The following is a 25,360-nucleotide window of genomic DNA, read 5'->3' as shown; positions in this document are numbered from 1 at the left end:
CTATTCACACAATTCGTTCATTTACGATCATGAATAGTTCATTTTGAGTTCGGGTATTTACGATCACAACTGGTATTATTAAAGCTTGCTGATTTACAATCACAACTTAAGTTCATTGATTTACGATCATGACCAGTTCATTATGAGTTCACTGATTCATGATTGCATCTCCATTCAAACAATTCGCTGATTTACAATCACGACTAGAATTATTAAAGCTTGCTGATTTACTATCACAGCTTAGGTTTATTAATTTATGATCATAAACAGTTCATTTTGAGTTCGCCAATTTACAATCGCAACTCCATTCAAAAAGTTCACTGATTTACAATCACAACTAGTATTATTAAAGCTTACTGATTTACGATCACAACTTAAGTTTATTGATTTACGACCATTAACAGTTAATTTTGAGCTTGTCGATTTACAATTGCAACTCCATTCAAACAGTTCGCTGATTTATGATTATGAATGGTATTATTAAAGCTTGTTAATTTAATATCACACTTAAGTTAATTGATTTACGATCATGAATAATTCATTTTGAGTTCACTGATTTACGGTCACAACTCCATTCAAACAGTTCACTGATTTACAATCACGACTGGTATTATTAAAGCTTGTTGATTTATAATCACAACTTAAGTTCATTGATTTACGATCACGAACAATTTATTTTTAGTTCGTCAATTTACAATCACAACTGGTATTATTAAAACTTGTTGATTTATGATCACAATTTAAGTTCACTGATTTACGATTATGAACAGTTCATTTTGAGTTCTCTAATTTACAATCGCAACTTTATTCAAAAAGTTCGCTGATTTACGATCACGACTGGTATTATTAAAGCTTTTTGATTTAAGATCGCAACTTAAGTTCATTGATTTACGATCATGAACAATTTATTTTGAGTTTACTGATTTACGACCACAACTTCATTCAAACGGTTTGCAGAATTATGATCACGACTGATATTATTAAAACTTGTTGATTTACGATCATGAACAGTTTATTTTGAGTTTGTCGATTTACAATCATAATAAATGTTTTAAGATCTCATCAATTTAAAGTCATTGCTATACTAAACAGTTTATCGACTTGTGGTTGTATTTAATAAAGGAAACACATCAAAGACAATTTGCTTAAAGTGAAAAGCCAAGATACAACGGATATAAGATAAGAAAATTAAACATTGGCATTTGAATCATCAACATCTTCCCTTGTATCTTCGCTCTCACCTTTCTCAGAATCTGCGAATGGAGCAACACTATCCTCAACAGGTTTATCAGCCACAAAAACTTCGTTTGAGTTCTTCCACTCTTCAAGGAACTCTTCCCAAGTAGGTCCCGAAGGGAAGCAAATGTCAAAACCAAGTTGAGTATCTTTGAGATGACTTAAGGCATCAAGGTTCACCCTCCGAGCGTCAAAAGGCCCACCAACAACTTAGGTGTGCAACAAAATGTTTGACTTCAAGTCTGGCATATATTCCTGAAACTTGTGCATCGTCTCTGCTTGGTACTTCATAGGGCTTCCTCATGGCACTTTTCAAAGTTAGCCGTATCAATTTTGTTCTTCTCACCCATGGTTTCCATACTTTCCTAAAGGCCAAGTTTTCAACTTGAAGCATAGAAATCTCCTTATGCAATTGATCCTAGAGCATAAGGCATTTCTCTATCCCTTCATTCCTTTCCACCAACCTCCTATTATCAACATCTTCCCTTGTATTTTCGCTCACCTTTCTTAGAATCTACGAAGGGAGCAACACTATGCTTAACAAGTTTATCAGCCATAAAAAGTTTGTTTGAATTCTTCCACTCTTTAGTGAACTCTTCCCAAGCAGGTCCCGAAGGGAAGCGGATGTCAAAACCAAGTTGAGCATCTTTGAGATGACTCAAGGCATCGAGGTTTACCCTCCAAGCGTCAAAAGGCCCCCCAACAACTTAGGTGTGCAACAAAATGTTTGACTTCAAGTCTGGCATATAGTCCTGAAACTTGTGCATCGTCTCTGCTTGGTACTTCGTACTGCTTCCTCATGGCACTTTTCAAAGTTAGCCGTATCAATTTTGTGCTTCTCACCCATGGTTTCCATACTTTCCTAAAGGCCAAGTTTTTTAGCTCGAAGCATAGAAAGTTCATTATGCAATTGATCATTGGCTTTCTCTAAGAGCATAAGCCATTTATCTATCCCTTCATTCCTCTCTACCAGCCTTCTATTATCCTTGGATGGACTGGAATGAATTCTCAAATTCTTTATTCTTTATTCTTTATTCTTTATTTCTTCCTCTTCTATACTGTCGAAACCATCTTTTGAAAAACAAAAAATGTTTTAGGTTGTCGACTTTTTAAAAAAAATTAAAATTGGGAGTCGCCACCAATCTTTATTAGGGTGTGATTGGATCACCTAAAACGACTTTGGTCTACGAATTTTAGAAAAACTGGTCCGGTAGTCAGTTACGTATGAGGAAGGATTAGCACCCCCATTACGCCCAAAAATTGGTACCTAGTTAATTAATTAATGTCTTTAGGTCGAAAATTTTAAAAAAATTAATCTTTAAAAACTTAAAACGTTGCATATTAAGACCCTTTTCAATCCAGAGAAGCAAAAATGCCACACCCAATACGTTAGGGCACAACATTCTAATTTCCCCCAAAACGAATTAGGTCAGAATATTTATACAATAAAACTTTAAAGGAACATCCACTCATCCAAGATTTAAGAAATCACACCCAATACGTTAGGGCACGATCCCTTTAGAATCTCAAAATCGAAATATTTCCTTTACTTTAAAAGAACATCCACTTATCCAAGATTTAAGAAACCACACCTAATACGTTAGGGCACAATTCCTTTAGAATCTCAAACTCGGAATATTTCCTTCATGATTTTTAAAAAATCTTCATTTCGAGAAATCAATGCGCCACATCCAATACGTTAGGACACAACGTGTTGAATTCCCAATAATGAGCTTTTATTTTAATTAAAAGAATATCTATTTTGAAAAAGTTTAATTTTAAAAATCGAGTAAAAATGTAATGTTATGCTACATTAAATAATGCAATAATACTACAATAGCATAGAAATAATACAAATATACGAACAAATAAATAAAATAATGGCACGCAAAATATTAAATAAATGGACAAGATAAAATATGTAAACCTAAATTAATAAGCAGATGATTGAAATAAACAAAAAAAATATACATGTACCCAAGAAAATATATAAATTTAAAATAATTAAATAGTATCAAAATTAATAAAACATGTATTTAAAAAAATATACAAGAAATATTAATTTTTAAGGTATAAATACATACAAAAGAAACATTTATATATATATATACATATAATAATAAAAAATTATTAGAAATACTGATTTTAAGAAAATATGAGAAAGGACTAAATTGGGACAGAAATTAAAAAAAGGGGCGAATCCGCAAATAAATAAAGTCTAGAGGACCAAATTGAACGCGTGAATTACATAGAGGGACTGGAAGGGCAATTTTCCCTTCTCCTCTAAAACGGTGTCGTTCAAGAAGGGTCAAATTGAAATTAAAATAAATTACAGGGCGAATTTAAAAAAAAAATAAAAACCTAATCATAAAGACATTTAAAGGCCGAGGGGCTAAAAGTGCAATTTCCCCTCCGCGCAAAAACACGTGGATCCTGGGTCCGGGTCGAGTCGACGCGCGGATCCTCCCCCTCCAAAACGGCGCCGTTTTCAATTGGCTATTTAAGCCAAAATTAAAGCCCCAATTTTTATTTTCCAAACCTTCTTAAAAAAAACCTTTTTAACAAAAAAAAACTTCTCAACCCTTCAGTCCTCCGGCCATCGGCCGGTCAACGGATGGTCACCGGCCACCGTGTCGGCCACAGTTCTTCGGTGTCGGCACCACCGTTTACGGTGGCCGAAAAAGAGAAAAAAAACCTCATTTTAGCCTATTCAACCTCTTTTGCCCAAATCTGGGCTTAAAACTTCCAAAGAATAAAGGAAAAACCTCTTTTGCCCTAAGAATGACGTGAACCAAAGGGATAAATATATTCTCTGACCTTTTGAGGCATCGGTTCTTTCTACTTTTTACTCGCTTCAATACGGCAATAGGTGAACATTTTCCCACTCAGCTAATCTCGCCAAAGAAATAAAGTGTTGACTTACCGTCAACGGACACTAACTTCAATGAGCTCCTATGAAGAATGGGTTCTACATTTTGGAATACCCCAAATGTACCACCAGTAGGTGGCCTCATAGGGAGAAGAGACACTGATGGAGCATAGGTGACAACTGCAGCTGTCTTGGTCGTCGAGGGTGCTGCACGATCTTTACCTTTCTTTTCGTAAATCTCGCATACCTTTAGCGTATCTTCATCTTCACTGTTCAATACAATATCGACAGAACCAACTATTATCTTTTGCCTCTTTCTACTGCTTCCACTTCCCTCCTCGGTAGAAACTCTGAAAGGAGCACTTCGCACATTCTGCATAAATGACAGTACATTCATGTATACACCAATCTCTCTCGATAGACTTGTTGATTCAGTTGATGGTGTAGACTCTTCACCAATTTGAGCTATGCTTGCATTATCAACAAGTCTATTGTCAGCACCAACAATATTTATAAGAGTGATCATGCTATCTTATTGAATCCCAGTGGACTTGGAATACCATGAATGAGGCTTCAATTTAAAAAATGTATAAAGTAATTCTCCTTTTTCTACAAGAATAAGCCCTAGTTCATCAGTAGCCCCATGTGGCCACGTGAACTCTGCAGGTACCAGTGATTGCGAGTTCACGTCATTCTTACCAGCAATGGGTCGCCAGTTATTAGGCCTCAAATCCAGAAGGAAAAAGTGGAACACATTCCTCATCATCAACAATTCCTAACATTTCAAGGCGTAACCTTTGCGAAACCTTACAAGTTGAGCCCACCCTACTTCACATGTAATAGGTCGTTTTTGCATACAAATGGCTTTGTTGGGGACAGACCATTTGGTAGGGAATTTGAAGCCCTCCCCAAATTTATTTTTCACTCACACATATTTGGATCGGTTTAAATGAAAGTTAGACAACCAATTTGAAATAATTGAGTCACATCCTTTGCGAGAAGTAAAATAGAAAAGGCCTAGTGAACCTCTCCAATTGCAAGCCTTTAACTGGAAGAGATTTTAAAAAACAACAAACAGTGGTGTTTCATCTCGACAGAAACAATCTATGAAATACGCAATTGCGACCCACCACGAGAAACCATATAATTACCCAAGAGCTATCCCATACTCCTCAAGCAGGTAGAAGAAGAATGGATGAAGAGGAAGGTGAATACCAACTTCCAACGCATGTAAAGGAAGTATAAAACCCTTCTTGACATCACTTAACCTACTCGCAGCCTCCATAATTGGATCTTGTAAGCAATATTGGGCAGTTAAATGCCTCGCACAGCAAACTATCGACTCATTTCCTCGTACTTGTTGTATAATGATAGGCTTTGGCCTCCACTGGTGTACTAGTCACATGATCCTCTAAATACCTCAAATACCGTAATCGAGCCTACCACGACCATTGCCACCACTACGGCCACCTCCCCTTGTTCTGACCATGACGACTTACCAAACCTAGACTAACCAGAATAATGATTTAGGGAATTTCATAATTTTTAACTTTTAATGTCGATTTCTCTCCTCAACGACACCTCTTTTGCAAAGAGTTTGAAATTCAAATGGTTGGATGAGTTTAGGGCTGAATAGAGGTCATTTTAAAGGAGCCCAAAACTTGATGGTGCATTTCCTATGCAATCAAATTATTATAGCCGTACCCTCCTACTACATGGCAAGGCGTAACCGGTGAGTTTTATACAAGAGATGTGCCTAAAAAGCTTCATTTAGAAGTCCCCATATCTCACACCTATCAAATCTCAGAAGAGTCACAAAGTGACTCTTCTTCAACCAAATGGGGGACAAATTGTTATGGTATTCACCTCTACCAGATTCTCAAATCGACCTAGTTCCCATACCAACCCACAACCCGAACAACATGTCCAACCCGCTGATATATAAATAGGATACATGTTTACCCTATAGTAGGATACATGTTAACCTTCATGGGGCCTACCTAATCCTAATATGCCAAATCATGTAACTGTGCCATGTAAATAGGAAATTGGCTCCCATGAGGAGGACACACATAGAAACACATAATAGAATGAATTAACAACATAGACTTTTTTCCATTCGGATACCATTCGACCCCTTTTCAATTACTATTTAGCCAATTCCTTTACCCTTAGCATTGTGTTAATGGGAACAATTGAATCACCTTCACAGCACATCTTCGCTTCTTTGCGGCTAGATATACCAAAAAGTAAGCTTTATATATAGAGTAGGTTCAAATCGACATAAACTCTCGTATTGGAGTTTAGAATTTTTTTTAAGTTAACCACTAAACTTGGTAATTTTTTTTGTTTTAGAGTTTAAACTAGGTAATTGTTCCCACATTGGGGTTTGAACTTTTTTTGTCTAAATTAATCCTCGAACTTGGAAATTGTTCTTATATTGAGGTTTAAACTTGATAATTGTTCTCACATTGGAGCCTGAACTTTAGAATTTTCAAGGAGATATCATGGATCAACTTGGACAAAAAAATCCAGGCCTCAATACAAAAACAATTGTCAAATCCAATAGCTTAAGCTAAAAAAAAAAAAAAGAAGTTTACGCTCTAATATGATAGTAGTTGCCAAATTTAAACTCGAAAAATAATTTAACCTTGTAAAGTATGAATACTACATATAATCCTCCATATTTAAAATATTGTTTTAAAAAGTAACTATCTAAATAGGGGAATTTTGACAAATATTGCAATTTTAAATGGAATTTAAGGTTTTAGGGTAGTTTTTCTTAATTTTAGGAAAACAAACCGATTTTGAAAAAAAAAACCAAAAATGCACCCCATAAAGGGTGTTTTTGGCTTTTTTTTTAATTTTTAATCCGTTGGGTAACAATTAGCTACCAATAGCAACCTTTTTTTTTTCCAACGATAACCTTTTCTTTCAACGATTACTTATTTTTCCAATGGTTAATTTTTGTTTACCCCGCCTATTTTCTTTTTTTTTTCATTCAATCCTATTCTCTTAATTCTCTCAATCCTATTCATCAATTCTCTCAAATACTTTATTTTCAATTTTTCATTCAATTTCTTTCAATTTTCTATTTTGCAATTTCTTTGATTTTATTTGATTTTCATAATTTTTTTAAAAAAATGGCCATGCCTCTAATTCGTTTGAATCACAAACATATTTCCGGCGTCTAATTACAAATGGTAAGAAAAAATTATTACAATTTTATTTTAATTAACAAAATAATTAAGTTGTTAATATTATCATTTTTTTAACATTTTTATGTTTATATAATTAGACTGAAGATCGAATTATCAGGACATATATACACAATTTAAGTGCGAGTGCACCACGTGCTATTGAATAATACTTGGAAGAGGCGAAATTGTTACACGTGTCTTGTATACTCAGAGGGACTAAATTGGAGTCCATACTTATCAGCGTTTTCCTAGAAAGATGGAAACTCAAGACATACATTTCATCTTCTGTGTGGTAAGTGTACAATTACGCTCGAGGATGTGGAATTACAACTCAGTTTACTGGTTGATGGGTCAGTCGTTACGAAGGTAATGCGCATTGGCGATTGGAGTGCAATTTGCCACCAACTATTAGACAAGGTGCTGGACAAGTTTAATGGTAGCCAGATAGGAATGAAATGGTTAAAATAAAATTTTTCACATCTCGACAACTCTTCTAGTGCGATTGAAAGACAACAATTCGCTCGAGCGTTCATACTGAGGTTAACCAAGTGTCTTCTAATGCTAGATAAATCTCAAAATCTGGTATATTTAAGGTGGCTCCTACAAGTAATCGACTTAAAAGAAGCCTGGCAACTCAGTTGGGGATCAGTTGTATTGATACATTGTACCGAGAGATGTGTCGAACAACTAAAGCACAGAAAACTAAAATCAGTGGTTGTATACTCCTTCTTCAATCATGGGCATGGTACTGCTTACCATTTTTACGTCCCCGAGTAAACTTCCCTTATTAACTCTCACACATAATAAGGTAATATTCGTTTAATAATATAGTTATCATATTATTTTCTTCATTATTATATTTTTGAAATAACATATTATTTGAATAGGTGGAACAATAAAGCGAGTCATGTAGGTAAACCTAATGAGCTCGAAGATATCCAGTTATTGTCATATCAACGGTCAGAAACTGATGTTAGTTTTTTTAAATTTCCAATTATATAATAATTACATAATGATTTGAAATTTAATATTAGGTACATAATAAAATTTACAATTTCGTACTATAATTTGAATGGATGTCATACTCTGATTCGAGAATTCAAGAATGCATCCTGGTCGAATTTTTGACAAATTGTAATATTTGGCACGTCAAAGTGTCATTGATAGTTTTTTCAATGATTGAGATGCACGAATCTAATCGAGTGATGCGATAGTTTGGGTTTGTGAAAAATATTCCGCCCTCACCCAAAGAGCTCGATGAACTTTAAAAAATTGACTTCCAAGGGAGAATCGATGAAGATTGGCCTAAATTTCATGTCAAGTATATCTACATCTAAGAACATAGATACGATTTTATACCTATGTGTGAACCAATTGTCTAACCGAATTTGACGATGTCTTTGGATTACATGACATGGTTTAGAGTTCAAAGTAAGTCATATCTATTGTCGAAGGAGGAAAGGAGTAGACAAATTCATTGTAGAAGACCAACACGACCCTGCATGAGACCGCGATTGGGAGTACATGTGTTGAGTTCATCATCATCAACTTCAGCCCCAAATTCTATACAGATGAGTGCACTTCCTCCCGGTGAGTATGATTCATATTTTTTCGAGGTTTTAACTAACCCCATGTTTTTCACACAAGCATCATATTATACACCATCATACAATGTATAAACACCTTCTCCAAGAAAATTTTTTGCACCACCTCCATCCCAGGAGCATATTACATGCCACTGTTGTCAACAACACCAATGTATCCTCCATCGCCTACAACTAGCATGCTATGCACAACTGGGTTATCGACACCATATACTTAATGACATACCCGCATATATGTTTCCAGCATAGAACATCGATGTTAGGAAGTTGAAATTAAAAGCACTCATAGAATGTCGTGTCGGGGTCTCCAAGTTCGGGTTACCAACTAACCCTAATTGTACCCCAAAGTTGAAATCGAGGCTAAAACTGAGGAATGCATTCCAATTGATGATTCTGGCATTTCCTAATAGGATCTTTGTAACAAAATCATGCCACTGCACAACCGTGTGATTGGAATTTCTACTTCTTATTCCCAAAATGCATTTACTAGAACTATTGTTGAACTCGGACCACCTTCCTCGACATCAACAAAGTGGGCATATAACTCTAGTATAGCAGCAATTCCACTAGAGCAATGTTTATCGAGCATTGCATCGACATCCATGTCGCCTTTGAACTCAAATATATCATATTTAACAGGGTTTAGTGACGTCAGATATCTATATTTCAAGCTCAAAATTTTCCTCTAGCTTCAAGTCATCACATTCCTTTTAATACTTGACCGAAGCTCGTTCAATTTTATGCTTTGGTTGAAAGTCAATTTTCTAGATTGGTCTGATACAAAAACAACCCTTATATCAGTGTCACAAATTTGACCGTCGTAATAAATAACAGCTCTAATTCTTCTACTCATCTTTGCCCAAAAGACATGTTTCAAATGTTTAAAATGAAAACATTATACAGAAAAATAAGTACTCATTATCCAAATTCAAGCAAAAACACTAGAACTAATTTACTTTGTTGGGTCGATTTTTGAACTTTAGATTTTTAACATCAACAACATTTTCCTTATGCAAATCTCTTTATGAAAACAATTTGTTCGAAATTTAACTATGAAAACTTTTCCATAGAAAGACTTCATTTTATAGGAAATTCTACCACCGAATATGAAATATAATTTCAAATTGTTAGAAAAGATTGGGCATGACAAGTCAAAAAAACGGTTCTAACAAACAACATTTTTTTGAAAAAAAATTTTAAAGATAACATTATTATCTGCCACGGAAAAGATGGGATGGATGCGTGAATTTTATCTCGGGATTCTCGGGCTTAGGGTTAGGGTTGGTCCCGATTTTCAGAAACGCGTTGTGGGGGACACGTTTAGCTAGGATAAAAATGCCTTCTGCAGGGAGCGTTTCCACCTGTAGGATGTGCTTTCAGCATCCCTCTTACAACGTCAGCTGTAAACGATCCTTGCAGAAGGTTTTTTTTTGCCTTCTCTCTCCATAAACCTATTTTCCTAAATTTTGAAAAAATCGACCAAAATCCCTAATTTTTTTAAAATCATCATTTATCCCTAAAAACCATCTAAGTTATAAGCAAAAGTTTCCTCATCGTTATCTATAAATTTAATTTTCCCTCTACTTTTCATTGGTTGTGTTGTGTGCAAGTGGCAATCAAACATCAATTCAGTCACGAATTATCGCCAGCCATTTGTTCTTATCAAGTATAATATAGGCATACTAAATATTAAATATCCGTACAGAAAGAATAAAACTATAAAAGGCATTAAAGTATATATTCTTTTTTCATTCTTTCCATACAGCGAGTAGACGCAACTAGTTTTGAGAAATTCCCATGTCTTATACAAACAAAGGCAAGAAAAGATGCATATGGATATAAATATGTGTTTATTTGGTTTAGGAAAACTAAGTTTTTAAATTTTATTTTCATAAAAATAGAGATTTTTGTGAGAAAATTTGTTTAGTTAAGCAATATAAAATGTTTTTTTATGAAAATGAGAATTTTTTTTATTTTAAAGATTTCAATAGTTTTTTTTTATATTATTTGTTGATATAATGATGTAACAAGGAGTACAAAGGATATAGTAAAGGTTATTATGGAGGTCGGTTCACCCAATCGAGGCGGAGAGTTAGAGGTTATGGAGACTGGAGGTGAAGAGTGCTAAAGCTAGGAGTTGGAGGTATGTTGGCAGAGTGTATGTTGAGTATTCTTAAAGAGTCGATCCCTTTTTTTATCATTCCTAGAGGTATTTCTAAGCGAATGTCTCGTGCAAGATGATGTTAACGTGTTGGACTAGCCATCTGACCATCATTATGGAGCGTGTGAGGGGGATGTTTTCGATGGGACAAGGATGTTTGTAACAAAACAGCTTATTGCTCAAGTGTTCTTTTACCTTATCACGTGTCCTGATGTGACTAGGGATATAAAAAAATTTAATTCGTATTTTTAATAATTTTGTAAATTTTATTTTAATTTTCTTAAATGGTTACATCATTATAATGTGATTGTTTGATAAAGAATACGTGGCTGAATCCATGAACGATATGCAATTTAAGCCAAAAGAAATTTTAAGGATATAATTTTATGATTAAAAGAAGTATTAGACCATTATTAAATTTCAAGAAAATATTTTTATTTAATTTTAATTATTTAAAATTTATATTAACAAAAAATTTTATGAACTTTTACAAATTTATTGATAAGTGCTATAAAATAAATAGACAAAGAGTAAATAACAAATAAAATGGGTGAGTAAAAGAGAGCATATTTTCTTGATCAATCGGAATATTTAAAAGCTTCTCCAAAGTCTCTATTTATAGGCATAAGAAGTATAAATGAAATAGAGATATACTTCTAATAACTATTAGAATTTAAAATTCATCAAAACTTATCTTGATCTTGATGGACATCCACTTAATAAGATATTCATAACACTCCACCTTGAATGTCCATTGGTAGATAATGTGTCTCATTAAAACCTCACTAAGATAAAAACCCTGTGGGAAAAAAATTCCTAGTGAAGGAAAAAGAGTACACATATTTATAATACGCATAATATGTCGTCTCATTAAAAACAATACCAGGAAAACCTAATGGGACAAAACCTCGGTTAAGGGAAAAATAGTACAACGCATATTTACTCCTCATGAAAACATCACATACTTTCTCATATTCTACGTATTCAATCTTGAATACTAGTCTTTCAATTGAGCATTTATATCACCATTCTTTTGAAAGTCATGAGTGAGGGAAAATTTGAGAGAAATATATTTTGATCTCTTCAGGAGTTTCAATAATAATCATAGCAAACTTTAATCATGATTCTTCTATAAAAATATAAATAGGTATTTTAGATTATTTTATAATCCTCCTTCAACTATTATTCACTCAATCAGAGTTATCATATATGTTTAAATTATTTCAATTCATATAAATGAATAATTTCTAGAATTTCAATATACTTCAAGCATTCTAAATCCTTCAATGATTTTAATATAAACTTTATTATACAATGATTCATAAAAGAACAACCACTAGACGCAAGTTAAATCTTTTATGAATTGACAATTTAATAATATATCTAAAGGTTATTTGCACCTCACTAGCTTTATACCTTTAGATATTTGGACTACTAGTCAAAAAACTCCACAATTTAATTGTACTTGAGTTGCATCTTTCTATTTTGATCAATTTATTACATATCTATATTTCTCAATAGATTTATTTAAGATCTTCCTTTTATTTCATTATTTCAATAATATTGCATGCATAATTATTGTCAGTCACTTTTATTGTTCGGTTCCACATTTTCTCGAACTGACATAACTTATCGAGATCTCTTCTTTTCATTATTTTAAAATTGAGTTTCAGATACTTGAATCTCTTCTGGAGTTTTACTTATTAATTATGTCTTGGGTCTCTTTTGGAGTACCCATCTCCACTATATGACCACCTAGAAGAATTTTCAACTTTGGAACCGATCAATCTATTATTTATTCTAATTGATTGTCCTATTGGGACTTTGATTCAAATTAAAATATTAACTTGGTTCTTCTCATTAAGTTTGTAAATACATTTGACAGTTAACTTGTAATGAGTTATCATTGTTGAACTTCTGATTCAAATTACTTTCCCCCTAACTCATTACAAGTTATTATTTCTCTCCTCCTAATGTCAGAAAAACTATCAAATTGAAATGGTAATCACAAATAATGTCATAATTGAATCTCCAATACATTCAAAACATCTGATTATACAAAGAAACTTGTAATTAATATATATTCCCATCTTTCTTTGAGGATTCACTTATTGATCAAAAACCAATTGTAATGAAGAGTATTTATAACTTATTGGCTTGATGTGTACAACACGTAAATCAACATAATGTCATGTTGAAATAGGAAGTTTAGTTCTAATAAGTAATGGTTTAGACATTAATCAAAGGTGTTCAATCAGTAATTTCTCTAAACCATTATGCGCATAAATAACAAACTTTTACAAAAAATTTCAAACTCGATCAATAAAAGACTAAGATATAAACTCATCAATATCAGCAAGATGAATTGTCTTAATTGCATGATCTGAAATTAATTATTTAAACAAGTAATCTTGCAAACGATAGGTTGCAAGTTGATAACACATGCGTAATTATTTCGTAGATGCACCTACCAAAATCAAATAATATCAAAACCATCCACATGGTGGATGAATGGGCCAATATTCATTTCAGAAATGCAAGACATTAAATCTCAACTTTAGCTAGTGAGTTTCTAACAATCAATTTTCATTGAAAACAAGTAACAAATGAGAATTCTTTAAACTAAAAAATCTTTTGGTTCTTTAATGAATGTTCATATTAATTCTCAAATAATTTTCGCATCATATATGATCCAAGATGGTCTAACTAGTCATGCGAAGTAGTAACTGCATTTGTATCAGTAAACTTCCGATTTACTTTAACATGCGTTTCAATTGTACTAAATTGTAACAAATTGATAGTTTTGTTATCATTCCTTTTACTTTGTATCCACATATAAGTACTATTGTGACATTTACTACTGGAAATGTCTAAATCAATGTGAAGTCTATAATGTCACTAAGTTAATAAATATAATTTCCAAATAATTATATACAATATTTGCTTCAAGGAATATGTCAAAATCTTCAAATGCAGAGCATTTGGTCTGGTGGTATGATTCTAGCTTCGGATGCGAGAAGTCTCGAGTTTGATTCAAAATACTTTTAAAATCCTTTTAACAAGAGTTTTGCATAATCAATGAACTACAAGAATAATTGTCTAGGTCATGTATAGAAACAAGCATATACTAAATATATCAATAAACGTCACATCTTAAACATAAAAATATGACATAATGAAAAACTAGCAATTTTTATCATGATCGTCATCATAAACATGCATGAAATTTAATTCAAAATCCAACCATTCAAGCTCATAGAACTTTTCATTTACAATTGCTCATGTCATTTCTCTTAATAATTAACAAATGGAATAATATAAAACGATGAAGTACTACCTTTAACAATTCTTTAAACTAAATCAAATATGAATTACCATAAAATTCATTGGTTTGTTAACATAAATTTGCATACTAGATATGTTTTAGTCAAATATATTATTTAATTATAAAACCTACTATAGCGGCATAAATAAATTAGTTAATATTCATTTTATGAACAAATGAGATGCTTAAAACAATATGTAACACATATAATCAAAACTTAAAAGAATATCATCTCAACATATTTAAATCATATATCGAGTTGATTTAATATTTAAAACATACATTTTTGTTCTATGTTGAGTCTTTACAATAAGAAGTAAGCAATTAAACTCCAGTAGTAGACTTTGAATCCAATCAAAATTTATTAATAGCAAACTTTGAGAGTGATTCTTATTTTCCAAGTGTACAATAGGTACATAACAAATGACTTTTCATACATAAATTGTCTCTCTTCTTAAAGAGTTCTTCGAAATTTTTGTTCTTTTCTTGTGCTCTTTATTTTTCCACTTCTGGTGGTGAGAAAATGTATTACAACCATCCCCATGACTATTATTATAGTCCAATTTACTACATCCATGTCAAAGATTATGTCTTTCGAATTTATTACATATAACAACATTCTCTTCAGGGAATGGTTAGGTTTTGTGGTTAAAATCTTCTTGTTCAATCATAAGTAATTTTTTTTCATGATATTGCTACCGTAGAAGCACATTTGAATCATGAAAAGTTGAATAAGTTCTCTCTTGCAAGGTTCTCATCAGTAATATTTTTTCACGTAATTTTAATTGAAAACTTATCCTGAATACTGTAGAGTTATACTTACAATTTTAAAAAGTTATACAACTTCAGGTGCATCCAACCTTAACGAGCTTTAGATAAATTTATCATATTCTATTGCTCATAAATAGATATTTCACAGTCAAATATTTCGCTTTCAACCCCTTAACGGGGATGATGACAGAAGAAGATCACAAAGATAGTCACAATCAATTCAATTTATAACAAGAGTAATAAATATAAATCAATAACTCAATTCTCTTTTGATTCATATGAAATATTTTTTTTCTTCATTCACAATCCCAAAGATGATATCCATTATAATAAATATCTTTTAAAACTAATGCATTAACCATCACAAATTTTGTACTTTTATATATTAATATATTAGCTCTTCGGAGCTTTCAACTAATTTTGTATTATTAAATATTGGAATAATATTTGTTTGTTTCAATATCAAATAAGATACATATTTTCTATCTGTAATGATTGAATTCATTACTATATTCTCATATCCTTTCTTAAAGAATATTAATAGAAACAAAATATTTGGGCATACACCAGATATGTGACCAATAAAATTTCATATCACATTGATAACATAATTTATCTTTACCCTTTGAAGAGCTATCTTGAAAACTCTTATTCTTCCCTTATTTATTACTATGTTCTCACTTTTAGTGGTCCATGATTATATCTTTTATTTTCTTTATGTTTGCATTCACTTCGGAGAATGCAACAAATCTAGTATGACAGATTTCTAAACGCCTCCATTGATTCTTTATTTCATAATCATCATCGCATAATAAATCATAGTAAAATATACCTTAAATTCTTTAACATCATTATTATCACCACGGCTATTATCACAAGCACTATTACAAGTAGTAAAACAACTTTGGTTTCAGTAATAACATTTATGATCTAATAGTAAAAAATCATTTAATAAACAAAATCAAAATTTTTGTGTACAATGCTTGAAAGTTATCCGTACACATTGTACCAAATTTCAATACCACATATATGTTATAAAATCTTATAATGGTCTAATCAAATATTTATAAATTCAATTTAAAAGATATAATACAATAATTTCAAGCATTTTTAATAACAATAATTTAATCATCAAAAATTTTAATCACCCAAATATCATACATACTATAATTTAATAAAAGAATATTAGTTTAAAAGAAACCTTTAAAGTAATAATATTTTTCATAAAATAATTTTACCAAAAATCAATCAACAAAGGATAAAAACATTTTTTTTTTGCATGATAATTACCCATAATGCGCAGGCCTCAATTGAAGACTGAAATAAAAGTAACTCTAGAAGGCAATCAGGCAACAGCTTGAGTAGCAAATTTGAATGATCGTCTATTGCATTGGTTGTTGCTTGAAAGGGGTAAGGCTTGGTGAAAGGGAAATTTTTTTGTGACTTATGGAGAAAAACAATTAAAAGAGAATCGTTCCGGTAATGTGTTATAAAATAAATTGACAAAGATTAAAGAACAAAAAAAATGAGTGAGCAAAAGAGAGAGCATATTTTATTGATCAATCAGAATATTTACAAAGCTTATCCAAAATTTCTATTTATAAGCATAAGAAGTATAAATGAAGATAATTAGAATTTAAAATTCATCAAAACTCATCTTGATCTTGATAGACATTCACTTTAATAAGATATTCATAACAATAATAAGCATATTTTATATTATTCTTTTTAACTTATGTTTCAATAGTCTAAATTTTCTAAAAAAAATTATTTATTACAGTCCCTAATCTTTAAAATGAATGATTTATAATATGGTTATTTGGATTAAAAGTTAAATTAGGTCTGCCGCTTTTGGCACGTTTTTCGTCTGCCGCTTTGGCACGTCTCTCTTATTTTCGGTTCAGGGGTTATCATCTACAAGTTTGCTTTTGAGGGCTGTTAGTGGCCTGTATTGTGTTTGTTCGGTGGCGGCATGGAAAGTGAGTTGGAAAATCTGGCACTGACGGATGAGGAAGAAGAAGCTTTTGAGGAGGATGAGGCGGTTGTTGATCAGAATCTACAGCTCTGTTTGGTAGGCCGCTGTTTGACTGATAGTATTGTTCATTTTCCCTCGCTTCGTAATACTATGGCTGATTTATGGCATCCGATTAGAGGCATATGCATATCAGATCTGGTAGAAAGAAGATTCCTTTTTCAATTTTTTCACGAGGTGGATATTCAACGGGTTCTTGTGGGTACGCAGTTTTTTAATAATCATCTACTTTTACTGCATAGGATTCAACCTGGCGAGAACCCTTCAGAGGTTCCTTTAGTTTTTACTGAGTTTTGGATCCAAGTCCATGATCTTCCGCTAGGGTTGGTGTCGGAGACAATGGCTGGCAGTTTGGAGATTTTTTGGGTAAATTCATGGAATATGATCTGTTTGATTGTTTGAGTAATACTTATCTTTTATGCACATTCGTGTCAAGTTAAATGTAACCTGTCCTTTAAAACGAAGGAAGAAAGTAATGGTTGGCTCTGACAGGATATTTTATGCTCGTTTCCAGTATGAAAAATTAACTCTTTTGTTTTATCTGTGGGAAACTTGGGCATGGGGAGAGTTTTTGCCCGATCCGGACTAGATTGGCTCCAGAAAATATAGTTTTTGGTTGGGATTTATCTATTAGGGCTGTGGCGAGAAGGCGAACAGTTCTTCCCAGTCGATGGCTTCGGGAGGTTGGAGAAGATGATAGGAATTGGTTAGGATCAAATGGGGATCTTCGGCCAAGTAATGGGTTGATGGTGGGTCAAGAACCTATGGATTTGATGCTAAATGTTGAAAATGATCCGCTTCATGCTAAGGAGGGGAAAAAGCGACAGTGTAGGACTTCTGACATTACAGAAAATGAATTATCGGCTGGCTCTGCTGGCAGAGCAGTCGGGCGCCATGAAGTTGCTAAGCTGGAACGTCTGTGGCTTGGGGAGGCCTCGGACGGTTAATAGGCTCCGAAATAAATTACGAGCCTTGAATCCCCGAGTTTTGTTTCTTATTGAAACAAAGCTTATCGCAAAAAGAATGGAGTTAGTGCGTTTGAAGTGTGGTTATTATAATGGAATTGATATTGGGGCAATGGGTTCGAAGGGTGGATTGTCATTGGGATGGAATGGTAACGACCTTGTTTCGATTAGAAGTTATTCATCTTCTCATGTGGATGCGATAATCTTTGATCCGGATATTGGGGTGAAATGGAGGTTTACGGGATTTTATGGCTGCCCTGATGCACGCTAGAGGCGGAATTCGTGGGATCTATTACGTCGTTTGGGACATGATCAGTCTTTGCCATGGGTGGTTATGGGCGATTTTAATGAAATATTAAGTTCTTTTGAGAAAAAAGGTGGGCGGCTTAAGTCGGCGCATCAAATGACTGAATTTCGATCAGTTTTAGAGGATTGTTCACTTTATGATATAGGTTATTCTGGTAGATGGTTCACATGGGAACTGGGGCAGTTTTCTTCTTCAAATCTGCGGGAACTTCTGGATAGAGGCGTTGCTAATCCTTGTTGGTTGTCTCTTTCTCTGGAATTCTCTTTGGAGCATCTGAATCACGCTTTTTCTGATCACTGCCCGCTTTTGTTGAATACTAGTGGCAAGGTATATCAAAAGGTTAGCCGGTCAAATTTTCCTTTCCGTTTTGAGGCTAAGTGGTGCTTGGATGATGCTTTTGAGGAAGTTGTTCAGAGGGGGTGGGATGGTTGTCATGGCGATTTGCAGGTTAAGCTAATGCATCTTGGAGAGGTATTTCAAAATTGGAATCGGTCAAGATATCATGAACAAAAAGGGCATAAGTTGGGTTTGGAAAAGCGACTAGCTGTGCTGGTGGAGAAGGACCCCACAGATGAAATATTGGGTGAAATTTTGGAAGTTCAACTTGGGTTGAATTTTAAAGCTGATAAAGAGGAGTTGTATTGGGCCCAGCGTGCTCGTCTTGATTGGATTCAGTATGGTGATAGGAACACGTCTTTTTTTCATAGGGTGGCAGTGGCTCGTCATAACCGCAACCAAATTCATGGTTTGGAAGATGATTTGGGTCAGTGGGTTACGGGTACAGAGGAGATGTTGGGAATCGCTGTGAGGTATTTTGCAAACCTCTTTACATCATCGGAAGGGGGAGGTGAGGATCGAGTACTTGGTCTGGTTGAAAAACGGATCTCTAGGAACATGAATGATAAGCTTCTACAACCATTCACAAAGGAGAACATTTGGCTAGCAGTAAAATCTATGGCGCCTTTGAAGGCCCCAGGGCCTGATGGTTTTTCGGCTTTGTTTTTCCAACGATATTGGCATATTGTAGGGGATGAGGTTGCTAGTTTCTGTTTGGAGATGTTGAATGGTAGAAGGGAGATGGGTGATATTAATAAGACACATATTGTTCTTATTCCTAAAGTTTATAAGCCTAAGGATCTTTCGCAGTTCCGTCCTATCAGTTTGTGAAATGTGCTTTATAAGATTATTGCTACAGCTATTGCTGCTCGTATGAGCCCTTTGTTAGGCCTCTGTATTGATGAAGCCCAAGGTACTTTTATCCCGAGAAGGCAAATGTCTGACAATACCATTATTGCCTATGAGGTTATTCATGCTCTAAAAATGAAGAAAAAAAGAAAACAAGGTAATTTTGCTCTCAAACTTGACCTTAGTAAGGCCTATGATCGGGTGGAGTGGGATTTCTTAGCCGGAATGTTGTCTAGGTTGGGTTTTCATCAGGATTGGTTAGTTCTTATCATGCGTTGCGTCTGTTCGGTTACCTATACGGTAGGTATCAATGGTGACATTAGTGAGAGCTTTAGTCCATCTAGAGGACTCAGGCAAGGGGATCCCCTTAGTCCTTACCTTTTTCTCTTTTGTGCTGAAGGACTTTCTTGTTTGTTGAGGGAGGCTAGGGTTAAAAATGAGCTGAAGGGTGCTCCAATTGGTAGGGGAAACCTCTCGGTTACTCATTTGTTATTTGCAGATGATTGCATTATTTTTGGAGATGCTACGTTTGAGGGTGCTTGTTCCGTTCGTAACATCTTAACGGAGTATGAGTTGGCCTCGGGGTAAAAAATTAATTTGTCAAAATCATTAATTTACTTTGGCGCGAATGTGGGAGAGGAACTTCGATCCGAGATCATTGTTATTTTGGGAGTTAGATGGGCATCGAATCCGGACAAGTATTTGGGCCTTCCAATGTTGGTAGGAAGGAAGAAGAGATGGGCTTTCTCTAATTTTGCAGGCCGATTTCGGAAGCGTATTGCGGGATGGAGTTTTAGGTATTTATCGATGGGAGGAAAGAAGTGTTTATTAAGTCAGTGCTTCAAGCACTTCAGGTCTATGTTATGCAATGCTTTGAGCTACCTAAAACTTTTTGTAAACAACTTGAAGGAATTTTAAATAAATTTTGGTGGACAAGTAATAAGACTTCCAAAGGCATACATTGGAGTACGTGGAGTGTACTTTGCTTACCGAAGGCGTATGGTGGGATGGGTTTTCGCGATCTTTATCTGTTCAATAAAGCTCTTTTAGCTAAGCAAGTGTGGCGAATCTTTACTCAGCCTGATTGTTTTCTGTCGAAAGTTCTTAAAGCCCGATATTTTTCTTTTTCTAATATTTTTTCAGCTAAGGTGGGGGCTTACCGGTCACTTACCTGGATGAGTATTTGTAGTGCCAGGGATGTAATTGCTGATGGCCTGTTGTGGCGGATAGGTAGTGGGGAGATGGTGAACATATGGAATGACCCCTGGATACCGGGCTCTGGTAATGGCCGATTGTTAGTTAACTCTATAGATACCCAATGGACCACGGTGAATCAACTTTTAAATGATGAGTCCTGTACCTGGAAGAAGGAGGTTATTTTCTGACTTTTTGGTGTTGAGCAGGCTAGGCGCATCATCAATATTCCCGTTGCCGGACGTGGAATTTCTGATTTGCAGGTATGGCGGCATGACGCATCTGGGGAATATTTAGTGAAGAGTGGGTATAGGAGTTTGATTACAAGTACAATTAAACAAGCAGTAGCCGAGAATTACAGTAAAATGTTTACTTCAATTTGGGATATTCAGATCCCCACTAAAATAAAGATTCATCTCTGGCGTCTTCTTCAGGGTTATGTACCTCATTTCAAGAATTTGGTGAAGCGAGGATTGCGGACTAACTTGGTGTGCCCTCTGTGTAAGTCGGAGGCGGAGGACTCCCATCATCTTTTATGGTACTGCAACACTCTGCGGCAGCTTTGGTTCCACTTGAAGCTCCCTATGGGTTTTGGTGCCTTCTCCGCTGATGGAACAACAAATTTTGTCAGGGCTTTTCTAGCACTGAATATGAATTCTAAGAAACTCAGTGCTATCTCTTTGTGGGCACTTTGGTATAGAAGAAATAAGCTAGTCAATGAGGGTTTAAAATTTGAGCTCTATGAATTAGTGGGTTTTATCCAGGGCTATTATCAAGAGTTAAGTCTTGGTAAAACTAGAGAACTGACCGTCGGTATGAAAAGGAATGTTGTATGGAGACCTCCTAAAACTGGATTTATAAAGCTGAATTTTGATGCCTCTTTCACTAGTACTTGAAATTTTTCTATTTCAGCTGTGCTAGCTAAGGATTCTGAGGGTTTAATTATGGGTGCAAGTACGTACCCGTTGGTGGACATTGCAGATGCGTTTGTGGCTGAGGCGAGAGCTTGTGAACGGGCTCTTCTTTTTGCTCTGGATATGGGTTTTCGGAAAGTGATCTTGGAGGGCGATTCACTAACTGTTATTAAGAAGCTAATCTCACATAGTACTGATAGATCTGTTCTCAGCCCGATCTCTCAGAATATTCGAGGTTTGGCAGATGCTTTTGAAGAGGTCATTTACAATTTCATTCCCAGAGAGGCAAATAGAGCGGCGCATGAGCTGCCGATGGTTGGCCGGGACCAGAACCTACCTTGCTTTTGGGTTGAAGAAGCACCCGCAAAGGTTGTAGAAGTAGCGGAGTTGGATCGACATGAGTGGCTTCATCGGGGCTGATTTGGGATTAGGCTTTGATGTTTGGAGAAGGTTCTCAGAATCTCCTAGGTTGTTTTCAAAGCTCTTTGTTTTCCGATCTTTGGTGTTTTCGCTGCTGATGCTCTCGAAAATCTGCTGGTATTCTGTTGGTTTTTGTTTTGAGTCTGGTTTTGCTGTTTGTTTTATTTTGATGATCTGTCTTCTTTACTGTTGTCGTTTTGTTTTATTACTTGGAATAATGAATGCCAGCTTTATTACAAAAAAAAAAAAATGAATGATTTCAATATTTTAAATTTTCTGAAAATTTTATTTTTGGAACCTCTTCCGTATTAATTTTTCTTTTCCAAACTGCAAAGTTAATTTGTAAGCAAAACTGAGATGAATAGCTTCTCCTTCATCCTTACCTGAAATCTGGTTTTCTAAATAGAAGTAGAAAAGGCCCACTAACTGGTTCTTTTACATGCAATGTCTTGGACTCAAAACTTGTTTATTCAGTGTACCTTCACAATCATAAGAGTCTTTCTGAGCACGAGATCTTAAATTTAGGCACTCGAGTTGCAGACACTAGATACATACCCCATAACAGGAATGCCGAAGCATAAAAAGGGAACTAAGCTCTTGCATAAAACAAGTACCACCATCTTCAAATAAGTCCCAATATGTTCGTGCAAAACACAATTACACAAGTGCCACAGAAAATAAAACGAGAGATCAGGTCCACACATCATAAACTAATCTGCATCTTCCAAACATCTGACTCGCAAAGCACCCATAAAGATGGGTGATTTTGTCATATTACACAACGTTTTTACAAGAGTGCATCAAACAGTGTCCGCATCACTTTCAAACATTCGAACCACCTCTGCCACCCCCTCGGCGATTTCCTTCTGGATGACACTATCTGGCATGTCAAATGTCCTCCTCATTGAAAGTGATCTCCCTTGGGGCTGAGGATCCACCACATCAAGCATCGCTTCCAGTTCGTCTACCATTGACTTCTTAGCAGCTCGCACCATTAGATCAGCTCCCTATATGATACAACACAGCACATCCAATTCAAATTGGTTTCAACTTCCATTTACATTCAAGCTAACTGCCAAGGTGTACAATTTCATGACAAAAGATGAGAATCCAAAATCACACTGAAATAAGCTTCAGATACTGAAACATGCTATCCTGATACCATCACCATCACCATCTCCAATAAAGGCCTTAGTTCTTTAAAATACTTGTTTTAGTGAAAAAAATCCTAATGCATTTTGTCGATTAGAGATATTTATTCTCAGCAGGTTCATAACAACTTCGGCTTTGATAGATAGCATTCTTTCAACCCCTTATGGTTTGAGGCATTAATGACTATTAACTGAATGCAACAAAATTTTGGTTCATTTTTCCTTCATTATGGTAACTATAATCAACTCCTCTTTAAAAGTAACATGATGATTCCATGAACGTCACTGAATCTTTTTTGAACCATAGTTTCATAATGGAGGCATGTCCAGCAAGCAGTTAATGATTCGACATCATTAAGTGCATTGACAGATCATACTATTGCTCCATTTTTAAGGGTAACAATAACTCGTGATGACTGTCATTAACTCATAAGTACCATTGCTGAGAAAAAACATACACCAATTACCTGATCCAAAAACATGGTAACAGATTAAATTATCATTCGATGTGTTAGATGCGCACAACTGAAGTCATAATATATTCAAATATATTCTCATTGGACCTATTTGATGGCTGACTATCACATAAGTTTGACAAATTAAAAGTCCAAAGCGAGAAAGATAGTGTACCTCAATGGCATCAACAGTAAGGAGCAGCACAATGATTTTCTCAGAGAACCTTTGGCGTTCTTCTGCATCCTGGGCTACTCGACGACGATAGGAGAAGTTATTAAAATATGATCTGATCTCTTTCAGCTTAGTCTTGGCAATTGCCAATTCCCTAAGGGCACGAAGAGCCTGTGATCTACGGATCAGGTAAGCTCTGAATGTTACTTGGATCACCAAAGCAGCATCTTGAGGAGACAATTCCTTCTTCTTGCCCCTGTTATTTCTTATAACTCCAGCTCTTTTGGAAAAAGCCTAGTTACAAGTGTTCATAGTAGGGAAAATGAAGATAAGGATCGATTCATTTCCTCAAATACTAAGTTAGATATTATTGGAGGATCACTAAAGGTGGCAGCGATTAGTCAAGAAACTAATAAAATAAGAAATGTCGTTTTCAGGATCTGCTGAAAAGGAAATTAAACGTCTTAATTTTGATAGAGAAAGCAATTCATCGTTACACAACTCAAGCGGAATAAACTAAACTAAATTCATCAAACCTGTCTTAAAACGACAGCTCCGTGATCTGACGGCTCTTCGATCTCCACTACACGCGGAACATTCTCTCCTTTCTTGTCCTTTTTCTGATGCTTCTTCTCATTCTTTTCCTTCTTCTCCGATTTGCTACATTCACTTGCATCGCCACCAGTGGATGCTGAGAACACGTACTTTCTCGAGATAGGCCCATCAATTCCCTTTCCTTCAATCTCAGTCGTCCATTTATACTTTTTCTCTTTCACCTCTTCTGTCTTCTTCCCATCCTTGATCTCCGCTACCCATTTGTACTTCCTCTCAACCGGCCCCTTGATCTCCGCAGTCCACGTGTACTTCCTGTCCCCTCCGGAGTTCCTCCCGTTAACGAGACGGTCGAATTTAGACTCCAGCGCCGTAACTCGGTCGCACAAGGTTTGAATAGAAAACTCGGGTTCGACTCGGCGTTGTACCCTCTTGTACGAACGAAACGACGGCGTTCTCTCGATTTGGACCAGATCGGTGACGTTGTCGTAGATATCGATGGGGCTTAAGCAACGGAAAGGACTCAGTAGGTCGAGGGCGGAGCTAAGTTCATGTTCTGCTTCGAAAAATGAGGGAAAAGCTAAGGGCTTGTGAGCGAGAATGGAGGTTTCTTTAACACAGAGAGAGGGAGAGTAAGGGTCGAAGATGTCAGTTACCCTGAAACGGCTCATGGCTGATGAAGGAAGGAGCTGGTGGAATTTTGGACTCAGTTAGTCAGTGTCAGCAAAAAATCAAAGGGAAAGCGAGTTAGGGTTTGGGTTTGGGTTTGGGTTGAAAAGAAAATCCTCTTTGATCCATCCATCTTTTTATGAAATGGAAAGGGAATAGGACAAATCTGTGTACTGAA

The 25,360-nt window shown here is 35.1% G+C and overlaps 1 protein-coding gene across 1 annotated transcript; it reads right to left on the bottom strand.

Annotated features, from left to right (window-relative positions):
* Positions 1 to 22,780: 22,780 nt before the first annotated feature.
* LOC105788602 (BAG family molecular chaperone regulator 7) lies at positions 22,781 to 25,360 on the bottom strand. Its single transcript, XM_012615557.2, has 3 exons — positions 24,498 to 25,360; positions 23,965 to 24,255; positions 22,781 to 23,190 (listed from the first exon to the last, which is right to left on the bottom strand). The coding sequence occupies exons 1-3, from the start codon at positions 25,182 to 25,184 to the stop codon at positions 22,984 to 22,986; spliced, it is 1,185 nt and encodes a 394-aa protein (XP_012471011.1). The 5' UTR covers positions 25,185 to 25,360; the 3' UTR covers positions 22,781 to 22,983.

This window comes from Gossypium raimondii, chromosome 2 (assembly GCF_025698545.1).
Source record: "Gossypium raimondii isolate GPD5lz chromosome 2, ASM2569854v1, whole genome shotgun sequence".
Taxonomy (NCBI): domain Eukaryota; kingdom Viridiplantae; phylum Streptophyta; class Magnoliopsida; order Malvales; family Malvaceae; genus Gossypium; species Gossypium raimondii.
The sequence above is the reverse complement of the archived record's forward strand: the minus strand, read 5'-3'. Positions and strand labels throughout refer to the sequence as shown.